The sequence below is a fragment of the Catharus ustulatus genome, chromosome 3 (assembly GCF_009819885.2).
Source record: "Catharus ustulatus isolate bCatUst1 chromosome 3, bCatUst1.pri.v2, whole genome shotgun sequence".
In the NCBI taxonomy this organism is placed as follows: domain Eukaryota; kingdom Metazoa; phylum Chordata; class Aves; order Passeriformes; family Turdidae; genus Catharus; species Catharus ustulatus.
Window position 1 is genome coordinate 103,219,088 of NC_046223.1, and position 24,261 is coordinate 103,243,348.

The window sequence follows — 24,261 nt, forward strand, 5'->3', positions numbered from 1 at the left end:
ATTTCCTTTTAAGTTTTGTAAATCTACAACCGTTAAAACTTGTTGAAATATAACTGAAAATGAAGTGTTTTTTAAAAAATTACCCTGTAGCAGTAATAAGTAATTTGTCTTGTGAATTACTGTTTTAACAGTACCTGCTGAAAGTCAATGAAATCAAGATTAAAAAAGGAGTGGACTTGCTTCAGAATTTAATCAAGTATTTTCATGCTCAGTGCAAGTATGTTTTACTTTTCTTTATCTCTATACTAACTGGAGCAATGTTTTGTTTTCAGCTTTTGACATCATCATAATACTTTTCTAGAATTTTCAAAATCTTAAGATTCAGCTGTTCTTGCTGATGTCTTTTGAAAGATTGCTTTTGTTGCTATATTCTGAAACATGTAATGAGGTTGAGCTTGTTACATTGAATGTAATGGTAAGTTCCAAAGGAATACTGAACAATAATTTGCCATATTTATAAACTACACTTGAAGCAGGGCTTTTAGTCTAAGCTATTACTTAGTGGTCCATTAGTTTTGATGGACTTTTCTGAGTGTATCTAACAATGATCTAAATTAATTCTGTGCTCAAGAAAAATAAGTTGCATAAGCAGTAGAATAAAACTAAATTGAAAGAGGCATTCTTTTCCTAGTTTATTGGAGGAGAACCCAGTAGTAAAATACATAGTTCTCATTAGAATTGTGTGATTTTGTTATGATATTGTTACAAATCTGTCATGTAGCAGTGAAGTAACAACTACAAACTTGAAAGAGCCACTGCTAACCTGTTGAAATCTCTCGAGTTTTTATCTTAAATTACCAGTCTGCATCTATGTATTTCTTCCTTAAAAAACTGCTTTTAAAATCAGTTTCATTTGTAGTGTCATTAATCTGTTCTGTCTGTTTAATAAAATTTTGTGCAAATGCAGTGTTGTTGTCACTTTCATGACTGCTTCCCAGAGTGAAAATATTTTATGTTGCAAATATTTATGTAGCAGCAATATTTAGTCAAATATGCATGTAACTGTGATTTCTTAAATTTTATTCTTTAAATCTCAAACTATTTTTTTAAAAAACTGGAATACTTGGCATAGATAGCATTACTCTGCCAGTATTAAATGCATGTAACTACAGAAAGACGTAGCGTATGCAGCTTGCATATAGACCATAATTAATGCTTGGGAAACAAGGGAGCTTTCCTTTAGTAAATAGATTGCATCAGACATAAAATTACGTGGCTTCAAGAAATCACTATTATTCTATCTCTACCAGAACTTTTGCTTTTCTGCAAATGAGTCTTAGTTATTCTGGGCCTTCACAAAGCGTGATGAGAACTTGTATTTGAGGTGAGAATGAGGAAAATTTTTGTGGCAATGGATTGTGACAATTCTGAATCTAATTGGGGATTTTGCATGTTAGAATAAGCTATGATGGAAATAAAGAGGTGGATCAGTCAAAGATGGATTCAAAAATGTTTACTGTTTTGGTAATAAAACTGTTAAGTTTATGACTTGGATAATAATATGCATGTCTTACTTTGGCAACTTTTTAAACAGAAAATACAAAGTAAAGTTTCATAACAGCTTGCTTTTTGCATTTCTTTCTAAGTTTCTTTCAGGATGGGTTAAAAGCAGTTGAAAGTCTCAAACCTTCAATTGAGATGCTCTCAACAGATCTTTATACAGTGAGTAAAAACCTTTACTGTTTGTGTTTTAAATTCAGTTTTTTACAGTAGAGGCATGATTATTTTGGTTCATGTTCCTTGACTGCTTTAATAGTCAGCATTTAAGGTTTAGAGTAGATTGTTGGTAAAATCTTGTTTTAATATGGCATTCAGAAGCCTTAGTTTCAGTTCAGGGCCCCACTGTGTAAAATGTTATGAAAACAGCCTTTGCTCTGAAGTGTTTATTAAGTGGAAAATAACATGTGGTTTCAAATGGAACACAAGGAAGCAAGGGCGTTGTGAGGCAATATCAAAGTCTTAACCTAGCAATATCCTAACCATTATCAAGTTTTCTGAAGATGAAAGGAAAAATAAACTGATCACATTATTTTATTTCTTTGCTTTTGTTCTTGCCTAATATTTCTCAAATAATGTACCATTTAAGCAGCAAATTTGAAAGACCTGCATTAGAAAAAAGTTATTTTTAACCTGTGTTTTTCTTCATTCAAGATTAAACAAGCACAAGATGAAGAACGAAGACAGTTAACACAGCTCAGAGATATTTTAAAATCAGCACTCCAAGTTGATCAGAAAGAGGTGAGTATATAAGGTGGTTTAACTTTGGAATACCTATTTTAATGACTTGTAACGTAATGTTAATATTAAAAACAAAGTTATTTTAACTTTTATCAGACATTTAATTATTTTTGTTCATTTATCTTTGTTTTGATGCTGATGTTGAATGTTTCTGACAAAGGCATTTTTAAAAAAAAATTTATGCCCACAAAAATATGAGATTTACTGAAAAATAATTTCTTTTTGTTACCAATATTGTAAAATACTTCAGATGGTGCTCTGTTGCTCAAACTGAGAATGAAAGAACTTGGGCAGTATCAAGAAGACCCAATTCATAGAACCTTATCTCACAATATTATTCCAGACTGTATAATGATTATGTAAAACTGCACTTCAAATCCCAAAACACCTCTGTCATCATCTGCAAAAATGACAATAGAGTTTGCTACTCAGCTGCAGAATGCCAGTGTTCAGATGTGCAAGAGCTGGGTCAGTTTGGCTGTCTAATAAGTATTTTTTGAGTTCCAATTACAATTGCCATTAGATTTAATGACTTCTGGAGCAGTTTCAAACTCTGATCTGGAAGTAAGCTTCTTTTGTATAATGTAATCCTAAACACTGGGTTGACTTCTGTTTCAGCTTGCTAGTGCCTCCTCTTCATATAAATAAATGCCAGCCAGCTTCCTTTGTGTGGCTGCTGGGCCATGAGTAAATGATGAATGAACCCCCACCCCCTTTTCAGATTCTCTTTCTGAGAGGGATCACAATGAAATAGTTTAGTCTACAGAGCTCAGACATCCTTGATCTTTTCCGGACTTGCTTTGATCTTCCAAAAAAGTTATGGTGACTTCTAGCTTTTACTGGTCACTTTACTTTTGATGGTTGTTGAGCAATGTAATCTAGTGAAAGATGTCCTTACCAACCATCAGGAGTTGGGCTTGATGGTCTTTAAAGGCCCCTCCCAACCTAAACCCATGTGATTTTGTGACTTACTGGCAAGTTGAGAGGGTCTTAAACGCTCTTCACTTTGTTACCTTGGGAAGTTTGTGATAATGACCGTTCTGTACAAAGTCCCATGAGATCATCAGGCACTCCCTGGCCTTCAGGACTCGTCAATTTGCCAAAAACTTCCAAATTTGAGCTTGGTAGAATAAGAGACTAGGGACCCCTGTGGAAATGGTGACTGCTTTGGGTTAGCCATTGATTGCCCACTCCCAAGAAGGAGTCTTTGCTGTTTAGGGTATGTAGCAGGTGTCGTCTTTTAACTGAGTCTGTGCTCAAGAGAGCTGGCAGAAGTGGTTGGCTTTCATGGTTGCTGGGAATGTCTATCAGGGATACTGATATTAAATATATATATGGAAGATGTGACAAGTACACATTTTTTCACAGACTCAAAAATTAATAATACACATAAATTTATTATTTCTACTGGGTTTGTGACATTTAAAAATACAAGTATAAAAAGTGCTTTATGCTATAGTCATTATTTATTAATTCTTCAAATTTAGATGTAGATGCTTACCTGCAGAGCATGAGAATTACTGTAATTATTTTTAAAGCTTTTTGAAAACATCAATTAATCAGTGGGATGCCAGAGAGTTCTTATATAATTTACTGTACAACCCACTAGTATTATTCTTTTTGCACTGTAATTTTCTTTACTATAACTGATTTCTTTTTCCTTCCTGAAATGCATTTACATTTTGTGACCGAAGTCTAGGAGAGTAAGTGTTACTATGTTTTAATGAAAATAGTGGCATGATTTCCATTCAGATTTCAAGGAACTGGATTTTTCCTGTGAGCTCTTGTCTGTTGGCATGAAAAGACTGGTTCTTTCTCCTCTTTAGTGTATTTTATTACTTAAAAAAAGTAAAAAAATAAAAATAAAAAAAATTATGTAAAAATTTATCAGATTTTTCTTGGGAAAGAATATTTTTGTAAGACAAATTGGTGATTTCCTTTGTACTTTCTTTTGGAAACTAAATCCAGTTGCTTGATTTGATGTTCTTGCAAGATTTTGAAGATACATGTATTTTTAATTAAAATGAAATTAATGTATGAAATGGCAGAACATTGACAGGTATTGTTCCTGTTGTGTTTAAAAAATGAACATACACAAGCACTCTTAGTGAACCTTTTTTTGTTGTGCCTGTATGCATATTTCTTCCTGCACACAACTTCCTCAAACCTGGTTTGTATTGAAACTTGGTTTTGAAATGTCATTTTGTACACCTTCATAATTTTTGATTTTTAAGCTTTTATTTTTCAAAGGTAGAAGTTCTGCAAGTTTCGGAGTCAACCTCAGAGTTGTATTGCCTTAACTGTTCTTGTTCCCATGACCTTGGGTGAGGCCACCTCCTGTGACTGTAGTGTTTAGATTTGTTTCTGCTTCTTTGGTAGAACCAATAATCTATTTAGGCCACTGCAAAATAGGGTAAAATTACAGTAGTTTTGCTATAGGAGAGGCTGCCTGCAGGGGATTCTGATAGACGCATCTTTTGGAGACTTCATGGGGCTATAATAGGGATAGGGATGAGATAGATAAGGGATACATCTCTGGAACATCCTCTTGGCAATGATCCTGCAAATGTCAGAGAAGCTTAGGCTCTGGGAGAGCTATGAGAGCTTTTTTTGGCAGCTTTACACACAGGAGTGATCTATACAGTCTAAAAATCCTGCTCCATGGGAGCTGTGGAATGGCTAGCCAAAATTTTTTGTGTATAGGTTGAAGCACCTTGTATGTAAAGTTCTGTTGTGTAGTGGGGCTGATTAATAGGATTTTAGAATATCTCTTGTCAGTAGTCACATACCATCTTTAGAGAACACTGTTTTCACAATTCTTTCATTTTTAGTTCTGCTGTTCAGCTTGACTTAGAAGTCAGTATATCTTTACAGACTTTGGAAGAAAAAATGTGAAACCTTTCTATGGTAGTGAAGTGATTCACTAAGAACATGCTACAAATTTTAAATGACTCATCTCTTTTTATATGCCTATCTGCATTTCAAACTCAATAAAGTGGTCAAAGTTCAGTTCCTTAGGCTTGTGTACTTCAGCCTATTCTGATCTTGTTATGTGCAAGATGTACTTAAAATTACAATACTCTGCATTAGGTGTGTGTCCTCTAGCCAGAAGTGACCAATTTCCTCCCATAGGTAATGTACACTGTTTCTACTCCTCCAATGAGGCTGGTGGATCTGACCCTGTTATCTGTGATTTGTATCTGTTTTGTGCAGTATGCAAGCCAGAAGTAAGGGAAGATCCTTGGAGAGCCTGCTTATGGAAAAGGAATGCTGAAAGGAAGGATGTTAATTGTGGTGGTGATTTGTGGGGTGGTAACTGTCTCTTAGGACCTGAGTCAAAATCATGAACCTCTTGTCAGATATCTGTGAAAAACCATCATTTGGCCATCATGCTGGACATTATTGATCTGGACATGACCTGAACTGAGAATTTAAAATGGACAATGTGTTTGTCCTTAAGATCTTTTAATAAAATAGTGTTAAATTTTTAAGATACTGTTCATAGTCTTGAATGTGTGGAAATACACGTCAGCTGCTGCAGCTTCCTCTCCTGCTGAAATGAGGCAGGAAGCTTTCATTATTGGTTTGCCAGTTTGGCCAAGCACAGCAGCTGAGCATAAACAGATGAAGGGAGGTAGCTGAAATGAGGCAGAAAATAATGCACAGAAAGTAGCAGCACAGACTGAAGTAGTGGGAATGGTGCTATGAGCAGGTGTTGGAGGTCATCAGTAATCTTTACATAATTGAGGATGGGGAGAACTGAAATTAATTTCCTGTCAGGCCTCTAATCTTGGGAATGGAGTTCCTTTACTGACTAATGGGAGGCAGAGATCAAGGCATTGGTAGGGCACAATAGGCAGTGTCGGATCAGATTTTCTTCAAAAGTCAGTAAATGTATGCATGCAGCAGTTTTTAATGAGTGACAGGAATATTTAAAAAATACTGTTCTGGCTTTGTGTTGTGCAGAGTGCAAAACCAAATAATTCTATGTAAACAAACTGGAAAGGAATGATAAACAGACTGGTTTAAATCTGAAGAGATGCTTTGTCAGGCACAAACAGCTAAGTGGTAGTTCTTTAGGGCCTTTAAAAGGCTCAGATGATATTGTAGCTATCTGGTATGGCTTCCTGGATCACCTGCTGAGAGGCAGGAAGAGGGTACAGGTTGCTTCTCTTGAAAAGGAGCACCAAGGAGTGCTGCAGCCTGTGCAGAGCTCAGCTCATGGCTCTCTGGACCACTGAGCTCCAGCAGTGTATTCAGGATGAGCCTGAAATCCTACAGCTTGCAGGTGTGGAGTCCCAAGTGTTCTGAAGAGGGGTGTCGGTGGGAGCTCTGTCCCTACCATCATGTTTAGAATAGCTCATAGTCATAGAGGTGAGCTGCTTTGTGTCTTTTTTTCCCTTACTATACTTGTATTATACACCATATATAGCACAAGAGTACAGTAAATTCACGAATACAAGCCGCACTGAGTATAAGCCGCATCACTGGGTGTTGGCAAACATTTTGGTTTTTGTCCATAGATAAGCCGCACCCGAATATAAGCCGCTTTGTCGTTCGCAGCGAGGACCCGCGTGCAATTAGTAACAGAACCGCGGGAGGGCGGGGTTTACTGGCTGAGCTAAGGCTGTGCAGGCTCGGCCCGCTAGGGGCCGCTGACGGGGCCAGGTGGCCCAGCACGGTGCTGCAGCTCGGGGCCGGCCGCTGCTGCCACTGGGCTCGGTCACCCCGGGTCGGCGCTGCCCCGCGGTGGCAGGCAGGGACGGAGCTTCCCCTGCTCCTACGGCAGCGGCGGTGGGTGGGGACGGAGCTTTCCCGCGCCCGTGGCGCCAGCGGCGGGCAGGGACGGAGTTTCCCCGCTCCTGCCGCGGCGGCGGCGGGCGGGGACAAAGCACCCCGTCGGCTCCCCGAGCCGCGGCAATGGCTGCGCGGGGCTCCCATCGGCTCCCCGGGCCACAGCAATGGCTTGCGCGGGGCTCCTGTCGGCTCCCCGAGCCGCAGCAATGGCGGCGCGCGCTTCCCCCCCCTCCCTGGGCCGCAGCAATGGCGGCGCGCGCTTCCCCCCCACTCCCTGGGCCGCAGCAATGGCAGCGCGGGGCTCCCGTCGGCTCCCCAAGCCGCAGCAATGGCGGCGCGGGCTTCCCCCCCCTCCCCGGGCCGCAGCAATGGCGGCGCGGGCTTCCCCCCCCCTCCCCCGGCCGCGGCAATGGCGGCGCGGGTCCCCCCTCTCCTCCCCGGGCCGCAGCAATGGCGGCGCGGGCTTCCACCCCCCTCCCCAGGCCACGGCAATGGCGGCGCGGGCTTCCCCCCCTCTCCCCGGGCCGCGGTAGGGGCGGCCCAGGTCCCCCCTCTCCTCCCCGGGCCACGGCAATGGCGGCGCCGGGTCCCCCCCGTCTCTCCCCTGGGCTGTGGCAGAGGAGGAAAGAGAGCTCTCCCGCCTCTCTCCCCGCCCCCCGTGCTGCCTGCAGGGAGCCAGGCTCCACCCGCGGTGCAACAGAGTAGCGATTTGTAACAATTGCAAAATGCCGACTTTGCAGCTGCTCGACTCAGCACTCTGGCAGGCACTTCTGAGGTTGTATTAGCCGCTCCTGATTATTAGCCGCATTTCTGGTTTAGGAGCAAAATCTTAGTCAAATTGGTGCGGCTTGTATTCGTGAAATTACTGTAATTATGTCCATAGAGCAATGACAGTAGAAAAGAAAAAAATGAAAATTTAAAGTAATGGTCGTTGTTACTCTGTGCATTAAAGTCCATTCTATCATGTTACTGCTGTTAATATGGTGTGACACATCAGATTCCTCGTTAACAAGATCTTATTTTTTAAGAAGTTGGACTCCTGTAGCAGTGGGTCCTGCAGGTAGTTGTCTCTTCCTGTCTCAGATTTCTACTTTCTTCCAGATGTTTTGCTTTAAGTTATTCTTTTTTGGAAATGACTTTTCAATTTTCCTGTATGACTCCTGAACTATGTTTCCAGGAGGATTCTTCTGCTTTTCAGGCAATAACTCGACTCAATTTCTACAAAGAAAATCACTTCTTCAAATTGATGTATGTAATTATTTTTTCAATGGAAGAGTGCACTAGCAAGTGCAAGTAATAATAGTCTTTAATGTTTGTACCTTGCAGTGTTTACATAAGTTGGAAAGGCCACTGCTCAATGAAGTTTTGGGTTAAAACCCCTATATATTAAGGCCAAGAGTGTATCTGAATAAAAGCAAGTAAAAATAGTTTAGCAGGTGCTCATAATGAATACTTCTCAAATATTTTTGTGCCCTCTGAAAAAAATGAATGGGGCTTGTTCTCTCTCATTGAGGAGGAAAAGTGTGCTTCATTTGGCCTGCAGGATTAGAGCAGGAAGGAAAAGCTCTGAAACTCATTAATGGGGGATAGTTTGGTTGAAAGTGTGGAATGCATCATAAATAGCTGTTGATTATTTCAGGATTCTCAGATTCGTCAGAGTACAGCTTACAGTTTACATCAGCCTCAGGGAAACAAGGAACACGGCACTGAGCGGAGTGGCAGTCTGTACAAGAAAAGTGATGGGTAAGTACTGCTGGAGTTTGCTGGGAGAAATATTAGGTCCTAAGAGCTCAAGCAATGTAATACAAAATATATTTTAAACTGTCAACTTTTTTTTTTCCTCTTTAAACTAGAATCAGAAAAGTGTGGCAGAAAAGGAAGTGCTCAGTTAAAAATGGTTTTCTTACAATTTCCCATGGTACAGTAAGTATTTGTTTACAGTATTTTATGTACGTGGTTGCTAATACAGAAAGGCAAGCTGTGCTGGTCTATATTTATGATTTGGAATTAGCTAGATTCCTGATGCAGTGTTTTGAATGTGAAGAATATATTTTTTTAAGACAGCCTTTTAGAAATATATCAAGACATACACAGTATCTAAAAATACAGCTATTTTAATGTTCATGACTGCTAATGGGGAAAAAAAGGCTCTTTTAGTGACTCAGTTCATGTAAATGTGCATATTTTACCAGACTATCTAAAAATACGAATTCTAACTTTTTTTTTTTTTAAAGATATGAGTTAAACAACTTATGTTTGCAAGATAAACTGAGAGCATGCTGAATTGCTTTTCTCTCCCAGATTTGCTGCTGTATGGTAGTCTGTTAGCTCCTTAGGAGTAGCTGTTGGGGAAAATCAAGTCTGAAAACAACTTCTACCAGAATGACAAAAAATAGAGGGTTAAAAATTCCTCTTTATTACTGCTACCAGTGTTTGAACACATTAAGTATACCTATTAAACATTTGTTAAAATTTTAAAAGTTTATGCTTTCATGTTTGGGACCTTTTGCACTTTACTTTCAACTTGGTTTTGTTTTTCTGTAACATTTTTTGTATTGCTTTCTCAAAACTTTTAAGAAAGTTTCTTGAGGCAAAAAATAACACAGTGACAGTGTTTCCCATTCTTGGTCTAATAAACAGTCCTGTTTCTTGGTCCTGTTATGAACTGTTCTGTTCTTCATCCTGTTATGCCTGTTGCTATGACTACAAGTTGACCCTGGCAGCAAAAATGAATCAATCTCTCATTTGTGCATCTAAGCACAAGCTGCTGCCTTCGGAACTGATAATCAGGAATTAAGGAAGAGTGTAAAGTCAGGCCTGCAAAGCAGAGTCATTACTATGGCTTTTGAATTGTCCACTTTTTTATGCCTTTTCTCATTTGGATGTGTAGGAGTGTGTCTTTGTTGAAGAGAAGTCTGTTGGTGTATTCTATGCTGGTATCTCTATGTGCTGTGATTGTGCTTGATTGTGGACATGCTGGTACCAGTAGGAATGTAGTTGGGGCAGCTCAGAGCTGGCAGAGGCTACAAAATCCACTTGTGGAGCAGAATTTGAAAACTTCCACTTGCAAGTACAGTTACTGAGTCTATCAAGATACAGTTTTCTTCTCTTTTTATAAGCTGTCTACCAGATGGCCTGACATTTTTAGAAGCAGTAAGTTCCCACTGAAATCAGTGCAGCTGTAGTTGAAAATCAGTTCCTAAGGCAGATACTCAAATGTGAATTTAGATAGGTACATTTCACAGGTATGGTCTCGATGGTATTATATTACAACATTAGAGAAGTCCCTTCTTGTTTTAAAACATACTCCTAAAAGATATTTTCACTTATTTTCTCACTTCCCCCTTATATAATATTGATGACAACTTTATGTAGAAAAAAATTAATGAATGTTTCACAGACACTGAAACAGGTAGAAGTGATTTTTGTTCATTAAAAATGTTATAGGCTGCTCTGAATGTCTATTGAGAATTTGGAAGGAACAACATTGATTTCTAAGCTTCTCAGAGTTGATATCTTATGGTCTCTGAAATGTGATGTGTTGCTCTCTTATCCCAACAGTTCATCAAAATCTCAGAAATTCAGTTGTCAGTTTTGCTTTCTTTATCAAATATAAATGTGTAAATACTTCTCATTAAGGGCTAAGTATTCTTCATGGATTTCCCTTCTTTGGTAACTTCTCTTTGAGGGACTACTTAGTCTCTAGAACAGCTGTCTTCAAGCAATTGCAGGTGCTTAAACTTGCCTGCCAAGTGCTCTCCTGATGGATGGAGAGAATATGCTTGGTTCTCTCTCAGTCACTCAGCTGTCACCCTCTATGTGCCTGCCTACATTGGCATATGTGCAGAAGTTGTACTTTTAGACGGCTAAAAACTTCAAAGGAATCAACATTCATACATTCAATGTACATGGATGAAATAATGACAAGAGGATTGAAACATGTAATTAGGAATTCCTAAGTCCTTTCCAGATCAAGAAGTCACAAGGCAAAAAGATTTCAGAAATGTCAGACTCCTTGAAGCTGGATTTGTGTTTAAAGGAGGTTCACTGGTTGTTTGCAAAGAAAATAATGCAAGAGAAACTCCTTATCAAATATTTTTCTGTTGGTATTTCTTTACTGCTGAAAACTTCACCATGATGATTAAAAGGGCAATCTGAAGGCAAAACAATCACATTTCATCTTCTAATTCTGAAGTTGATCACTGATACCCAGCAAAAATGCATGATGAAATCTGCCAGCCCGCCTGTTAAATGAACATATTTGCTCGTGCCTTTTGTAAAATCAGCTCTGTATCTCCTATATTGTCTCAGAGGCCTAACTTTTTGATTCCTACACTTCTGTTTGTTGCTAGAAAAGTTTATAAGCCAGTTTTGCTGGATAGAGTGGTGCCATTTCTTCAGGAAGGAACATGAGTGGATGCTCAGGTCTGTGTATGGCACGAGAAGTGGCAACACTTTTCAGGGTGTTGGCATGTTAACATGGGTGTCCAAAAATGCAGCAGTAGTCTGAAATTTGATTGTCTAATCAGACACTCAATCAGGAAAGTGAATCTCAGAGGATTCAAACAAGTAGTGTAATAGTAGTTACATCTGTTAGTCTTTTCCGTGTCTAGTGTCTCCTAATCCTACCAAGTGTCTGAATCAGTGTGGCTGAAGAGCTCATACAGCCTTCCTCCCTTTGTCTTTGAGCTTCAGCTTCCCCCAGGCAGCTCCTGCCATGAATGGAAGTGTGTTTGTCCGCAAGCAACAGGCACACAGGCCAGGGAGGCTGCTGGAGAAAAATTGTTATTTGGCTGCAGGATGGAAGCATGAATGAGGTGCTATCAGCCACATGCACAGGGTTTTAAATACCCTTGTTAATGCTGACTTCAGGTTAGGAGCTCTTCAGACAAAAACTTACGAATATGTATGGATTCCAAGATCAGCATATTGGTCCAGGATATATTATTGCTGTTGCAGCCATTTCTTTGGGTTCTCAGATTGTGATACTGAGTTCTGCCGCATTCTCCTGTCCAGAGGGACAAGTCCTGTGTGCGTTGGTCCTTCAGACCTCTCTGAAGCATTTTACTACATTCATTTACAGCTTCATATTTCATAAATTAGAGAAAATTAATTAGATCCCAAATGCACTTCAGATTCAAAGTCCTGGGGTGAGGGGATTTTCTCTTAAACACGAATTACATTTTTATATTCTGATCAAGCTTGTGAGAAAGGTATATATGACTTGCCCAGTGTCTATACAATTAATAATTTATAAATATTTTTATATATTTATATATAATTTTTAACTAAATAATTAAAACTGTATGCACATCTACTACTAAAAGGAAGCCTGGAATTTGAAAAGCTATTTATTAGGCAGAGAATACAATGTGATTGTCAATAAATTGTCATCTTACTGCCTCCAAAACCTCTCTTGGGTATAATTTGTTTTTCATTGCCCAGCAAGTGACCTACACGTTTATTGTTTCAAAGCTTGCATGACTTTGTTTTGTCTGCTGCTTATGCTGGGCAAAACATGAGCCTGCTATTTTTCAAGGACACCATGCTTCTTTTTCTTCCTAACAGGAAAAAAATACAGAATTCTTTCCTTGCTTATGTTTGTCCATGGTTTTGATTTTTTTAAACTGGACTTCAGATATAATGATACTGGGTTTTTTTGGCCAGCTACATTGTTTTATCAGATTGTTTCAAGGAAATCTGTAATCTTTTGACTTGTTGTCGCTTGGTTTTTTTTTTAATTAAATGTTTTCATCAATACATTTAGAGGAGATTGTGAAAATGTCTGCATTTCTTATGATTCATTGCAAGTTGATGGAATGTGATAGTACAACTTCATTTGGTAATAGTTTTGTTTAGTTTAAATCTTATTTTACCAATTTAGTTTCTTAATATGGTTAGAATGCAACAATAAGTGTGGTAATGTGTTTGTGAATATTGCTATCCTTTTATTGACTAGGGAGAAGGTTGACTAGTTAAATCTGCTTTCTGATTTAATTATTCTAAAAGAATAAAACTAGTTATCAATTGTAGGAAGTGAAAGCCATTCCTCTAGTCAGGTTGCAAACAAGTCTTTCTAGGTCCTATCCCAGGTCTGTAGCACAGGTCGATTAAGGGAAAGAGGAGTGCAGAGGTGCTGTTTGAAAAGTCTTTGTAGCCTTTATGAGTCTTTCAAAATGCAGGTTCCTTGTGAATCTTGCTCTTAGTAGAACACTGTTGCTTTCTATTCAAAAAGAAACTGAAATAACTGAGAGGAACTCGACTAGAAAATATATATATATTTAAAAGATGTATTATTGCACTTGATTTTTTAGTCATCAGCTAGCTCAATTTACTTTTACATATATTTGCTGCAATAATTCTCTGTGAAAACTTCTTATTTTCCCTCACTTGTTTCCCTTTATTGATTTAAAAATTCAGCGTTTGTTCTCAACTGGTTATCCGGGGACCCCTTAAAGACATTAGCAGGAGTCAAAATAAGTAATTATTGAAAACTAAACAAGTAATTTTTTAAAACTAAATGTCTTAATTTTTGAAAACAAAATGTCTGAGTGTTAGGGGATTAAATATAAGGATGAACCTGTCTCTTTTTCATACCCAGTTCCTTCAGGTAAGTGTTCCTGGTTAGTGCTAATTGAAGAGATTCTACCCTTCTTTCTTTCTCCTGTCTATCCAGTTACTAGTCTATCCAGTTACTAGTAAGCAAAATAGTCAAATAAAAGTAGCTTAAGAACCTTGATGCAGAAGAAAACATGAATGAAAAACTAGCGACCTTAAAAATTTAACAGCCATTTGTCAAGTCTTTTTGGCTGTGGGACATCCTGTGCTTTCAATCTGCAGGGTTCACTCAGTATGGATATACTAAAATGTGTATGTTTTATCTTCAAATAGGCTAACCGACCTCCAGCAAAGCTCAATCTGTTAACCTGCCAAGTGAAAACAAACCCAGAGGAGAAAAAGTGTTTTGACCTCATATCACGTAGGTTTGTTGTTCAGGTCTTTTTACTCGCAGCTCATAGCAGAATTTTGCATTATTTCTGTAGATGTGTCAGTAATCCACTAGAACATTTTTGCCATTGTAGAATGCTTCCCTTTACAAAATGCTCTTCCTGTGACAATTTGACCTTTCAGTTATTTTAGCATAATGCAACTAACTGTGCCTGTTTCTTTGGAAAACCACTTGTTTTTAAAAGCTGTCTTCACTTTTGTTTTCTATTAAATTTTTTACTGTCTTACAGCAGAGTAACTATTTTGTGCTATGACATCACTCTTCATACTGAAAATGTCCTAGCTGATCATCTTGAAAAGTTACAATTTTTGGACAAGATCAAAAGATGCTTGTAAAACTTTAAAATTTAAGTCTGGTGGTTGCTATGCAACCGTGAAGAAAATACTAAAAGCAGTTTTTGGTTTTATTATCTCATAATAGGTAAAAAGTGAATAACCACCAAAACTGAATAATTTTTGGATCAGAATGGGATGATATGAAATTGTGTAGTAGAATGTTTCCTTGGTTTTCTCCCTAGGATGTTTTACTGAATTATCTGTCTCAAATTAACTGAGGAGAAGAGTATAAATATTCTCCATTTGTTCCTTTATTGAAGCATAAAGTTCTTCTGCTTTTGTAAATGTAAGCTGGGCTGCTTAAGGGAATAGACTCGAATGCTTGTGTTCAACATGCAGCTAATTCATTTCTGCTCAAGCAACTGGGCTTCCCTGTTTACTTTTACACTTTCTTTCTTTCTTGATGACCATGCCGTATTTTGCCCAGTATCAGCTTATTGCAATGTTACCACACACTTGAAAAGATATGACTGGCCTTTTAGCCTTCTCCAGATGACATTTTTACTTCATTTTACTGTAGAGTTAAAAAAATTTCCTTGTTCTTTACAAATTGCAAATTGCTGTATTATGGCAAGATAAAATCTCTGAATGTAGCACTTTCCTTTCTGTTCTTTCATATATCTTCACTAGCTTAGTATTTTTCCATACTTGAAGCTACCTTTTAATACCTTTTAGCCTGAATATTTTTCAACTTTAGAAATTTTCATTTTACAATATTTTTGCCAGTAGCTTTACCTCTGTTGTGTTCATCAACTATTCTCACTCCAGCTCAGTCATTAAACTGCATCATATCTTATTCTCAATAGACTTAAAATGCATTATGCATTTTTCTGTAGTAGTGCACTATGATAACAATGCTTAGAATTAGAAAAGCAGTAGTAAATTAAAAATCGTGAGCTTGGTTTAATTGAAACAGCCTGGGGCTCATGCTGGTTGTAGTTGGACTTTGTGTGTGGCAGAGTTTTTTTGAAGTTTGTGATTACTGGGTTTTAAGAGCTCATCTGAACTCTTTAAGTCTTTATACATACACAGATGAACTCAAATATGAACTCTACATTTTACCCCCCTCCCTCCCAGCAGAACTTTATACTTGTGATTACTGAGGTTATATCCAGAACGTGGAACATTTCCTTTGCTCTCCTGCTGCTCATGTGATAAAAGCACAGCACTGAAGAAAGCAGCTTCTGTTTAAAATGCAACAAGCTACCTTGTGTAAATGCAGATGTAATCATAGACGAACTGTAGGTAGTAAGGTGAAACTTCTTAAATTGACTATTTGTCTGTCAACACACTCCAGTGATGAGAATAGTGACATCAAGAATTAATTAATTTTAGATTTCATTGAGAGATTTCTGCAAGATGAGTTGTTCAATAATTTTTTTAATCAGTATGTGAATTATTTATTGTGCAGACGACAGGACATACCACTTTCAAGCAGAGGATGAACAGGAATGTCAAATGTAAGTTACTTTGCTAATTTTCTTTTTGACACTGGCGATCTACTGAGATTTACTTTGAACTTCAGAAGTGTCATAACACTTAATAGCAAAATATTACTGCCATTTTAGATGGACATCTGTGCTACAAAACAGCAAAGAGGAAGCTTTAAATAATGCATTCAAAGGAGATGATAACACAGGAGAAAATAATATTGTCCAGGAACTGACAAAAGAAATTATATCTGAAGTCCAGAGGATGACTGGAAATGATGTTTGTTGTGACTGTGGAGCACAAGGTGACTCAATTAAGCATATTTATAATTGGTAAAAATTCTTTGTCTCATGAGAATATTTAAGCTAATGTTTTATGCTTTCACTTTTACTCATTATTTCACAAAAATTATACACATAGTAGAATATGCTAACAGTTTAATAGAACTACTTTAGTAAGATTGATTTGCTATATGCTTATTATCAGAGGGGAGAAAAGTTACTAAGAAGCTTATTTTTCTCCCATGTATTTTGCTAATTTTAGCTTTTGCTTACATAAATCAAATGAACTTACATAAAATATGGGTTAATGTAAGATTTAGGAAAAAACTAACATTTTTCCATAAGCCATAAGTTACTTGAAGCATTTTCTTAATAAACCTTTTTCTTTCTTTTTCTTTTTTTAAAAATCATGTTTGATGGAAAAGTAAGACTGGGAATATGTCTAAGGCTGCATACATTTTGAGAAGCATGCTCCTGTTGACTATGGTTTGCAGTGTTGGTGTTGCTGATCAATTAATTTCTACTTTAACCTTCTTCGAATTATTTTTAAAATCCTGCTGTTTCCTGTATTCTTTTATGTTGCAGTGGCACTGCAGGACTTAGGTTTTTTGATGTAAAATTGTAGCTGCAAACATCAGCTCTGATGCTGTACGCACTTTCCAAATCAATAGTTCCTTCCACCAATAAGTATTGTGTAAGACTATGGGAAGAGTCTTAAAAATAGAGAGTATAAATAGCAACTAACAAACCTTTATCAAAAATATTAATTGCTAAGCTGTCTAAACCTTCAGACATTAATTATTTGGCGGGAAGATGAGGGAATGATGTAGTAAATGGAAGGTAGTAGGGAAAAGACATTCGAGGGCTATGAAAGGAAAGGCATGAGCCTTACTATCTTTGAAGTAGTTGAGTGAGAATCTTGTAGTGTGTGCTGTGTGTGCACTTCTGAATCACTTCTGCTTCACTTAGTCTAAAGTCTGTATTTGAAGTACAAAAGAAGCTGAACCCTGTAAACGTTGTTATTTCAGTTTAAACTGCACCTGTATTCCCAGTTGAGAGCGTGACAATGTTATACTGGTGCTGGGAAAATGCACTTCGGAAAGTTGTTTGAAGAATGACAAACTGGGGTGGTTAAGGGGCTATCCCTTGGATAGCAGTGTCTTTCACAAAAATATAATAAAAATTCTACTCTTCACTTCTTTCAGCATTAAAAAAGATAAAAAAGGTGCTTTGGCTTTTTTCCAGGTAGAGTAATTGTGAAGACATAAAGTGAGAAAATGATAATAATGTACAAGAACCTTATTTTACAGAATTTCATTTCTGTATTCTATGTTTTCTACATGAAATAATTTTAATTCTTTGGATGCCTTCTATTTCAGATCCTACCTGGCTTTCAACAAATTTGGGAATTTTAACTTGCATTGAATGCTCAGGAATCCATAGAGAACTTGGTGTTCACTATTCCAGAATGCAATCACTTACATTAGATGTGCTGGGAACATCTGAACTTTTGGTAATCAAATTGCTTTTATTAACTTAAAAATAGTACTGTAAAATACTTATAACTCAAGTATCTTTTTTGTCACTTTAGCAAGATGTTCCCATCCTGAAGTTGTCTCTGGATAAAGACAATTTAAGAAAGCTTAATTTTTCAAGTTTTTTGGAATTTCCTGGAACATAGTGTCCTACTGTAAAGTTTTTCTTATCTTAGAACTCAAATTAGTAGAGGCTTCATATTTTTTGTGTTTTCAAATCTTTTTATCCTGAGTTGCTTTTTAAAAGAACACAGCTGTTTGATGCATAAATGCCTCAGATTAAAAATTGGAGGACTTCACAAATACCTAACCCATTAATTATGTAGCATTATTTTAGAAGACATCTTTAATCCCTGAAGAAAAAAATGTTTTTAGCTTGGCTACACAAAGAAGTTACCACTTATCAGCTGCTCTGTGACAATTCATATGTGTGTTCTTACCCAGCACAAAGTATTTGCATTTATTGTATGAGCTGGTGTCTTGATGGATTATTCTGCAGTTATTTGTTCATGTAGTAAATCCCAGTTGAAAATCCACATCTAAAAAAAGTTCCTAATCTGTTTGTTATTGCTGACATAGCAGCAGACCAAGGAATCAGAAATAAGAGGTCCTAACTCTCATTTTCCCTTGTTATATGTGTGGCTAATAACTGAACATTTTTATTAATTGAGCTGTGGGATTTTGTTTTTTAACAGCTTGCAAAGAATATCGGGAATGCTGGATTTAATGAGATTATGGAATTCTGTCTTCCAGTTGATGAGATGGTCAAACCTAATCCAAGCAGCGATATGTAAGTAAAGAGCCACTACTTCAGAGAAAGGCAGGCATTTAATTTAATATTGCGAAGGGGCTGTGCCATTATGGTTTTCACTGGCAGGCCATGGAAGATGTGTAGCATTTATGGTCTTATAGCTGAGGAGTAAACCTTTCTTCTCATGCTTTGCCTGTCTCTCTTACTGGGCTTTATCTGACTGTACCTTCCCCAGTAGTAAGGAACATCTTACCAACTCTTTGAATCACGGTTTGTGGGACAGAAACAAATTAACTGTGACTTGCTGGGAACCTTAAAGACATACAAGGCTAGGGATTAAAACCAAAGCAATTAATTTTGTGCTATTTGAAAACAAAATCAAAATTGTAATAAAGTGCACATTTACTTGAAAGATACAAAACAGCATTTAGAAACTACAGCTAGGACCAAAGTCTGTGTGGAATAAAGATACAACATTTAACCAAATTCTTCGAAAGCGCTGAACAGCAATGGCAGAGATACAGCAAGGACAGCTGCCTACTTGGCTGGATACTACTCATCATAAAAGGGCTAGTAAGCAATGCAGAAACAAACCCAGAAGAATTGGCTCTGGATGAAGCTGATTTTACATTAGGTGAATATTTAGCATTCTGACAAAACCAGTGTTAAACAAGGCAGTTTAGATAATTTTTTACTACTATGATCAATATTATTAATATTAATATTAATAATTTAGATTACTGATACTTTTACCATAGACTGAATCAATAGAATAAGAACACTTCTAAAAATTTGTATTTAAAAAGATCATTTAGTTTGATACCTCTGCTTTTCTCATTTGGGGCTATTTTATTGAAATGAGAACCTGAATACTGTCAAATGCTTTATGAACAAGAGTTATGCATTGATCCAATTTATTAATATTTATTGGGGTTTTTTACTTTTTCCCTGTTACATAGTATCTAGATGACAAGGTATGACTTTGTTAAATGTCTTCTGTGCAATGCTGTGTACATCCCAAGAGCTGCTAAGGAGTTATGCTTTTGGGAGGCAAGCAAGCTCCTGTCTTGCAGTGATGGGAGGAGGGGTAGATGTGTTACTGGGCATCAACAGCAGAAGTGATGACTCGTGCTGAGTCAGGTAGGCTAAGTTTGCATCTCGGTTTAGAAATGTCACTAAAGGGTCCAGCACATCCTCCCTGCTACACTTGTGTGAAGAGTTTAAAGAACATACTCACTGCTGTGAATTCAAATTCAGGCCTGGATAGTCTGTGCAGAGGTATAAGATAGATTTTTTTTTTTTTTTTTTTTTGTATCCCATGCCTTCCATCCCTTTCCAGCATGTGTAGGAGTACCAAGTCAGGTAAACATAAACCTGCAAGACAACATAAACCAACATTATGAAGCTTTGATGTATCTTCTTCTGTACATAGTCTTGATCTCAACATCATCACAGAATTTGAAGGAAGAAATTTGTAATCTGTCTTTGTATTGGATATTTGATTCATTTTCTGTAACTACATTTCATACTTGAAGTATGAGACTGCATGGTTACATGCATATTTAAAAAGAAAAATTATCATAATGAATGATTTCAAATGACTTGCATGTATTTATGGAAATGCTAATGTGTATCTTCAGCTGAAAGTTATAGAAATAAATCATATTCAATTTTAGGAATGCAAGAAAAGATTACATTACTGCCAAGTATATTGAGAGAAAATATGCAAGGAAGAAGCACACAGACAATGCAGCTAAATTGCACGCTCTTTGTGAAGCAGTGAAATCAAGAGACATTCTTGGATTAGTTCAAGTGTATGCTGATGGGGTGGATCTCACAGAAAAAATTCCACTGGCCAATGGCCATGTAAGTGTTGTAAATTTTATTAGCCAAATTGTTGTAAGTGCAATATGCATTAGTTAAAAAAAATGTATTTGAAACAATATCTGAAATAATGTCTGTTCTGAATGTATGTCCTATTAATTACATAATTTTGCAATAAAAAAGAATACTAAATAGTTTAATTTATAATTGATTCCAAGTACTATTTTAAATTTATTAAAACATTAAATCATTCAATAATCTGTTAGTTTTCAAGCCATTAATTTATTTATTTACTTTAAAGGAACAAAAGGGGCACAGTAAGTCTTCACAGATGTCTTAATGGTAGCATGTTTGAGTATTTTGAAATTATGTGTTTTATTTGATTCAATTAGTGTCTTACTAAAATTTCTTCTCCTTCAGAAGAAGAAACAAATGTATTTTTTCATTTTATTCTTAGGAGCAAGATGAAACAGCGCTGCACCTTGCTGTTAGATCGGTTGATCGAACATCCCTTCATATAGTTGACTTTTTAGTGCAGAACAGGTAAGTGTGGAAAGCTATATATTGACATTGCTTTTATGTAAAGTAATATTAACACTAAATAAATACAATAAAGCTGTGTTTGCAAATGTAATTTTATTCTATGAAAATCTAATGACAGTGACTTAATAATACAGGGTAGGAAACTTAAGTTTAATTATCTTTCTTTTCTTGTACTCCAAAAGTGGCAATCTAGATAAGCAAACCTGTAAAGGTAGCACAGCCCTGCATTACTGCTGTCTAACAGACAACGTTGAGTGCCTGAAACTGCTGCTGAGAGGGAAGGCTTCTATTGAAATAGGTAAAAGGGTAATGTGTACTTCAATTTCCTATTTGTCATTGCTTCACGTAAGAAACAGTGAAGTTGTAATAAGTGAATTTTCTCCTCTATTGTTTATCATAATTCTGTAAATATAGTCTTCATGGTTAGAGAATCAGTATTTACTGTTTATTTCGAGTTTAAAATTGACTTGTATATTACACTTGGTTTTAAACAAATTTAGATTTTTAATTGCTGTTTTGTTGTCAAGTTATATGCTGCCATTTCATGGGTATCATTCACATGTGTGCGGAATGTTGAGCTGGTGCTGCTTGTCGTGTTCAGAGAATTGATGTGATTTGGACCTACCTATGAAAGAAAGAGATGAGTTTTCGAATGTGTTGGTCAAGTACTTCACTAGGCAGGTTTAGTAATGTCTTTAGTAATGGGCATGTTAATAGTGACACCTCTCATCATGCATTTCTTTTTTTTGCTGTAATATAGCAAATGAAGCAGGAGAGACTCCACTTGATATAGCTAAACGTTTAAAACATACTCACTGTGAAGAGTTGGTGAGTATTCTCATTATGTGTGAGCATTTCACATCTGATCATTTAAGAGTTTACAACTGAATATTCAGTGATTATATTCCAGATGCAATGGTGGTGTAATAGAAATAGTTACATCCTCAGAAATAGTCATATGCTTATGTAAAGTTATATGCTTTTAAGAAAACACTATTTTCTTAAAATGCAAGGGAGTTGTTGAATCACCTTTCCTGGAGGTATTTAGAAATGGTGTAGATGTGGCACTTAGGGCTATGGTTTAGTGGGGGTGTGGCAGTTCTGGGTTCATGGTTGGACTTAATGATGTTAAAGGTCTTTTCTAACCTAAATGGTTCTATGAATCTAAGTGTGTGACATCTGCTTGAAATCTATTTTCTAAAGTACAGTAATTTCACAATTACAAGCCGCACCTGATTATAAGCCGCACTTCTGGGTGTCAGCAACTTTTCGTTCTTTGTCCATATATAAGCCACACTGGATTATAAACTGCACTTTCATTCGCAGTGAGGATCCACGTGCAACTTTCACAAAGTTGCCAATTAGTAACAGAATCACAGGATCGTGGGGTTTACTGGCTCAGCTCGGGGCCGTGTGGGCTCTGGCTCGGCTTGGGGCTGCTGCAGGCTTGCATTTCTGGGTTGGCAAATTTCTAAACTTCATCCATATATTGGCCGCACCTGATTATAAGTCGCACTTCCGGGTTTGGACCAAAATTTTAGTCAAAATGGTGTGGCTTATAATCGTGAAATTACTGTACTTTTTATGCGTGAAGACCATGGATGAAGGCCACTATCTTGTTGCACAGAGAAGTTGTGGATGCCCCATCATATTGTGGGATCAAGGCTTATTAATAAGTGACTCTGATTCAAGGGAACTCTCATTGCAGTTAATTTCTTTGAATTGCAATTTCTAAATCAAAGCAAATACAGTATGCTTCTTCTCAGTAAACAGAGAATGGATCTACAATGATTAATGAAATGCCTAGTTACTTATGATTTATTTGTGTTGTATTTGGTAACACAGCTTAATTCAGTGCAGTAAGTTTCAGATTGCTGACATCAAGAGTCTTCCTATATGTGGACTTTGTTTGCTTTTAAATATATTGTTTTAAAATAAGTACTACCCATAACATAAGTGTAATCTTTTTTTTTTCCCCTTAGCTTACTCAAGCACTATCTGGAAGATTTAATTCTCATGTTCATGTAGAATATGAATGGCGATTACTTCATGAAGATTTGGATGAAAGTGATGATGATGTGGATGAAAAGCTGCAGGTTTGTATCAACAATATTTTTCTGTACATATGTATATGTAAGTGTGATGTTCATAATTATCTCAATAACCTTGCTTTTTACTATAGGTATGAAGACACTATTAAATAAATTTCTGTAGTAAAATGCAGTAGCTTAAATTTTTGTTTCTGGAATTATAATTGGTCTTCTTTTTCCTCTTAAAACATGACCATTGGTTCCAAATTATAATTAGCCAAATTATAATTATTTTCAATCAAATCAATAGTTGGTTTCAATACATCAGGACTATTTAGATCTGCTGATTGTGAAGCAGATCTAACATGAACTGGGAAAATTGCCTTTACAAAGGTAGGCACCTCAGACTATCTTCCCATGTTTGTGAAATAAATCTAGTCAATGGCTCTAATTTTAGAATTGTGAAAGTTTATGCATTGTTTTGTCTTCAACTGAAGCTGTGTATTAAATAAGCTACATCCATTAACATCAGGGTAGGGTCTTAATGCTGAATCTTTACATATAAAATAATTTTTCATTTTCATGCTTTCATACCTGAAATGTCTAGAAGAGTTGTGGTACTTTTAGGTTCAGAATCACAGAATGGTTGGGGTTGGAAGTCTAACCTTCCTGCTATAGCAGGATCACCTGGAGCCAGTTGCCCAGGACCATATCCAGATGGCTTCAACGATGGTTATATTACAAAACATTCCAATAGCACAGAAACTTCATTGCATTTTCAAAATTTAATTTCCCAGTTTAGGGCCCAACTTGAAAAATTATTTAAGGACCTAAATACACAGACAGGTAAAAAACTACTGTGTTTTGACACCTAAAAATTGTATGCCTTTCTAGGGGACAAGTAATTTGAAATTATCTATAGACACCCAAATACTAATGACATCCTGAAACTTTCATAATTTGAAATGTTCCATGTAGGTATTAATCTGGTTATTTTTCTTTGTGTGTGAGTGTGTGGTGTTAGAATTGCTTATGCCTTTTCTGCTTTCCTTGTGAAATTCAAGGGATACATAACATGCTTTATATTAGTCTTTGGATTTTAGCACAACATTTTTTGAAAGTAGCTAACAAAAACCCCGTTCTCCTCTGGATAATGAAATATGACTTTTTCTTTCTACAAACTTTAGCATTTTAATACTTCTCTTGCGAAATCCACCATCTCAACTAGGGCATTAATTGCTAACACTAAATTAATAAAATAAACCCAAGTCTTGTGTGTTGGGTTTTTCTTTGTTTTCAGAAATATTAAAACCTGACAGTCACAGGTTGATTTCCATTACCTTCATAGAATCTCTTTAAAATTGTTAGTTCATCAGACCATTAAATTGGCTTAAATGTTTTGGAGACTAATTTTGACATCAATAATTCCTCTGTTGCAAAATACCATTTTTATAATACTGTGAGTGCATAGAACTCTTTTGCACTTG

The 24,261-nt window shown here is 36.8% G+C and overlaps 1 protein-coding gene across 6 annotated transcripts in view; it reads left to right on the top strand.

The window, feature by feature from the left end:
* The window catches only part of ASAP2 (ArfGAP with SH3 domain, ankyrin repeat and PH domain 2), an 87,709-nt gene that overhangs the window by 47,033 nt on the left and 16,415 nt on the right, over window positions 1-24,261 (top strand). For 4 of the 6 annotated variants that reach the window (XM_033056343.2, XM_033056341.2, XM_033056340.2 and 1 more), the window contains exons 7-22: window positions 132-217; window positions 1,587-1,662; window positions 2,152-2,238; window positions 3,933-3,941; window positions 8,675-8,778; window positions 8,889-8,958; window positions 13,927-14,014; window positions 15,791-15,839; window positions 15,948-16,114; window positions 17,471-17,604; window positions 18,322-18,416; window positions 20,054-20,243; window positions 20,659-20,744; window positions 20,927-21,042; window positions 21,505-21,572; window positions 22,727-22,840. In XM_033056343.2, the coding sequence (XP_032912234.1) occupies window positions 132-217; window positions 1,587-1,662; window positions 2,152-2,238; window positions 3,933-3,941; window positions 8,675-8,778; window positions 8,889-8,958; window positions 13,927-14,014; window positions 15,791-15,839; window positions 15,948-16,114; window positions 17,471-17,604; window positions 18,322-18,416; window positions 20,054-20,243; window positions 20,659-20,744; window positions 20,927-21,042; window positions 21,505-21,572; window positions 22,727-22,840 (1,539 nt within the window). The remainder of the gene's footprint in view (window positions 1-131; window positions 218-1,586; window positions 1,663-2,151; window positions 2,239-3,932; window positions 3,942-8,674; window positions 8,779-8,888; window positions 8,959-13,926; window positions 14,015-15,790; window positions 15,840-15,947; window positions 16,115-17,470; window positions 17,605-18,321; window positions 18,417-20,053; window positions 20,244-20,658; window positions 20,745-20,926; window positions 21,043-21,504; window positions 21,573-22,726; window positions 22,841-24,261) is intronic. The other 2 variants (XM_033056342.2, XM_033056345.2) reach the window with 1 other exon arrangement.